Here is a 2544-nt window from a genome sequence, read left to right as displayed (position 1 = left end):
AAGTATTTCCTCCTGGTCTGTCTGCCACTAAAATCCAGGTTCTTGAACCCACTTTCACTATCATCTCTATCTTAAATAGTATCCCTTACATATACAGAAGTCTGAGCACCCTATGCCTCTCCATCCTGGGCCAGGAGACGGAGTCATTTTCCAGAGTCTGTTTTTTTTCTGCTCACAGAGGAGTTCTTGGGAAGTTGGTGACCTCAAGTCCAACTTTGCTTAGCTCCTCACGTCTTCAGCTTTAAAGCTTCACTCTGGAGCCCTACTCCTGCCAGTCAATTTGAGAAAGGCTTGTTTCACGTCCTTGTTCCTTAGACTATAGATGATAGGGTTGAGGAAGGCTGTGGCAATGTTATAGAAAAGGGCCATTTTCTTTCCACTGTTTGATAAGGAGCCAGAGCCAGGGCTTATGTACATGATGATGCATGGAATAGCAAACATGGTGACCACAGTGATGTGGGAGGCACACGTGGAGAAGGCCTTGATCCGGCCCTGGGCTGAGCGGATCTTCAGAATGGTGGCAAAGATGTTTCCATAGACAATGGCAATCAGGGAGAGAGGCACCACAATAACATTGAAGCCTGTGATGAAGTCCACAAGGTCATTGAGGGATGTGTCTGCACAGGCCAGCTTTAGAACAGCAGGAACCTCACAGAAGTAGTGGTCAATTTCATTAGGACCACAGTAGGGCAAATGCATAGCAAAGAAGGTGTAGCACAGGCCACCAACCACACCATAAATCACACAGATACCCACCAAGAGGAGGCACATCCCATGGCTCATGATGACCTTGTACCTGAGAGGGTGGCAAATGGCCACATACCTGTCCATAGACATGATGGAGAAAAGCCAGGACTCAGTGACCCCAAAGAGGAGGAAGATGTACATCTGGGCTACACATCTGGCAAAAGAGATGGCCCTCCTCCTGCTGAGAATATGCACAAGCATCTGAGGTACCGTGGTGGTGGTGTAGCACACGTCCAGCAAGGAGAGGACACTGATGAAAAAATACATGGGTGTGTGGAGGCGTGAGTCCTGGCAGATGAGTGTGATGAGGAGGCTGTTGCTTGCAAGGATCAGCATGTAAAAGACTAAGAAGAAGGTGAAGAGCAGAGGGTTGGTCCTGGGGTTAGAAGCGAAGCCCAGTAGAATAAACTCTGTGACAGTGGACTGGTTAGGCTCCTGCATTGTAATCTGTCTGTTGAAAGGTTTTAGGATATGTGATTTATTGAGCATCAGTGTCAAAGTTACATAAAGAATTTGTGCACTCTGTTTCATTTACATTATCAAACAGTAACAGGGAGTTTTAGATCAGGACATAGAGGCACAACACATAATTCCCAACTGCAGTTTGAGATGAGGTTGAGCATTTAATTGAGGCCCATACTGAGAAAAATGGTGGGGGCCGAGCTGGGTGTGGTGGGTCTCACAGGGCTATATTTTGTCTCTGCTCTTTATCCATTTTCTTTTCTTTCTTTTTTTTTTTCTTTATCCATTTTCTGTTTCCTCTTGGGGCTACAGAAATTGCTTGCCTTATGAATAAGTATTAGGATTAGGGGACCATTCTCTTCATGAATTGAGTTAAAGTTTTTATCATTAAATAGGGTTAAGGATATCCCTGGGCAATATGTAACAAAGGGTAGAGATAATGTTTATGATTTAAGTTTCACTGGTGAGTGATTTCACTGTTTTCCAACGTTCAACAATTTTTATGAGCACAATTACTGTGACTTTGTCTGCGCCAGTGTGAGGGATGCTGTTCTAGATATTGGGGCAGGGTAATTTACAGTCAAGATCTTAAACAAACTTAGTACAGTTTTATAAAGAATGTGTAGTATTACCAAAATAAAAATATTTACACATTGCATACACATAAAGAGGATATATTCTTCATAATATAGTACAACATGTGCAATTAATTTTTTAGTTGTACATTCTTAATGAGGAATCCTTTAAAAACTTGTGCCTTTGCACTGTCAATATGGTACTAATAAATTGAATATAGAGAGAATCTAGAGATTTTAAAAATTGCCTTTATTTGAGTTTACCTTTAAATTTTTTTATTATCTAAAGAGAAGGCAAAATGGTAAAACAAACAAACAAACAAAAAACCAGAAGTGATGCCAAAATTCACCAAAGTTTTTACCCTTTAATATTTATTATCTCTGGTTTTATGACTCAGAAAATTTTTATTTTGAAACAAACATATTCAAAATACTATATTTGGTGAGAAACTTTGCAGAAGTAAGCCTATACAAAGCAGAGTTTGGTGAAAAGGTCAATTTATCAGTAAGGTCAGCTATGTTCGCTGAGTACACTGTCCTAGCTGACCGCCTTCTCTGTTTTTGACAGTTGCCCACTTTGGTACCCTGGATTAATATCTTTCTTTCAGCTGCTTTGTGAGTTGTCACAGAGACATTAAATATTGCAACCGTTTTGTCTTTATAAAGAATGTTTGGTGTACACAGCTGACATCGTGCTTCATGCCAAGTCTGTGCAGCCAGCATAAGGACTTTAGCACTTTTCTTGCCTAACCACGTGCCC

General features: G+C 41.1%; 1 protein-coding gene across 1 annotated transcript; it reads right to left on the bottom strand.

The window, feature by feature from the left end:
* Window positions 1-249: 249 nt before the first annotated feature.
* LOC101565762 (olfactory receptor 2G3-like) lies at window positions 250-1188 on the bottom strand. Its single transcript, XM_004647590.1, has one exon. It carries the CDS (start codon window positions 1186-1188, stop codon window positions 250-252), a length of 939 nt encoding a protein of 312 aa, XP_004647647.1.
* Between the last annotated feature and the right edge of the window lie 1356 nt (window positions 1189-2544).

The sequence above is a fragment of the Octodon degus genome, unplaced genomic scaffold (genome assembly GCF_000260255.1).
Source record: "Octodon degus isolate 3935 unplaced genomic scaffold, OctDeg1.0 scaffold00315, whole genome shotgun sequence".
Taxonomy (NCBI): Eukaryota; Metazoa; Chordata; class Mammalia; order Rodentia; family Octodontidae; genus Octodon; species Octodon degus.
The sequence above is the reverse complement of the archived record's forward strand: the minus strand, read 5'-3'. Positions and strand labels throughout refer to the sequence as shown.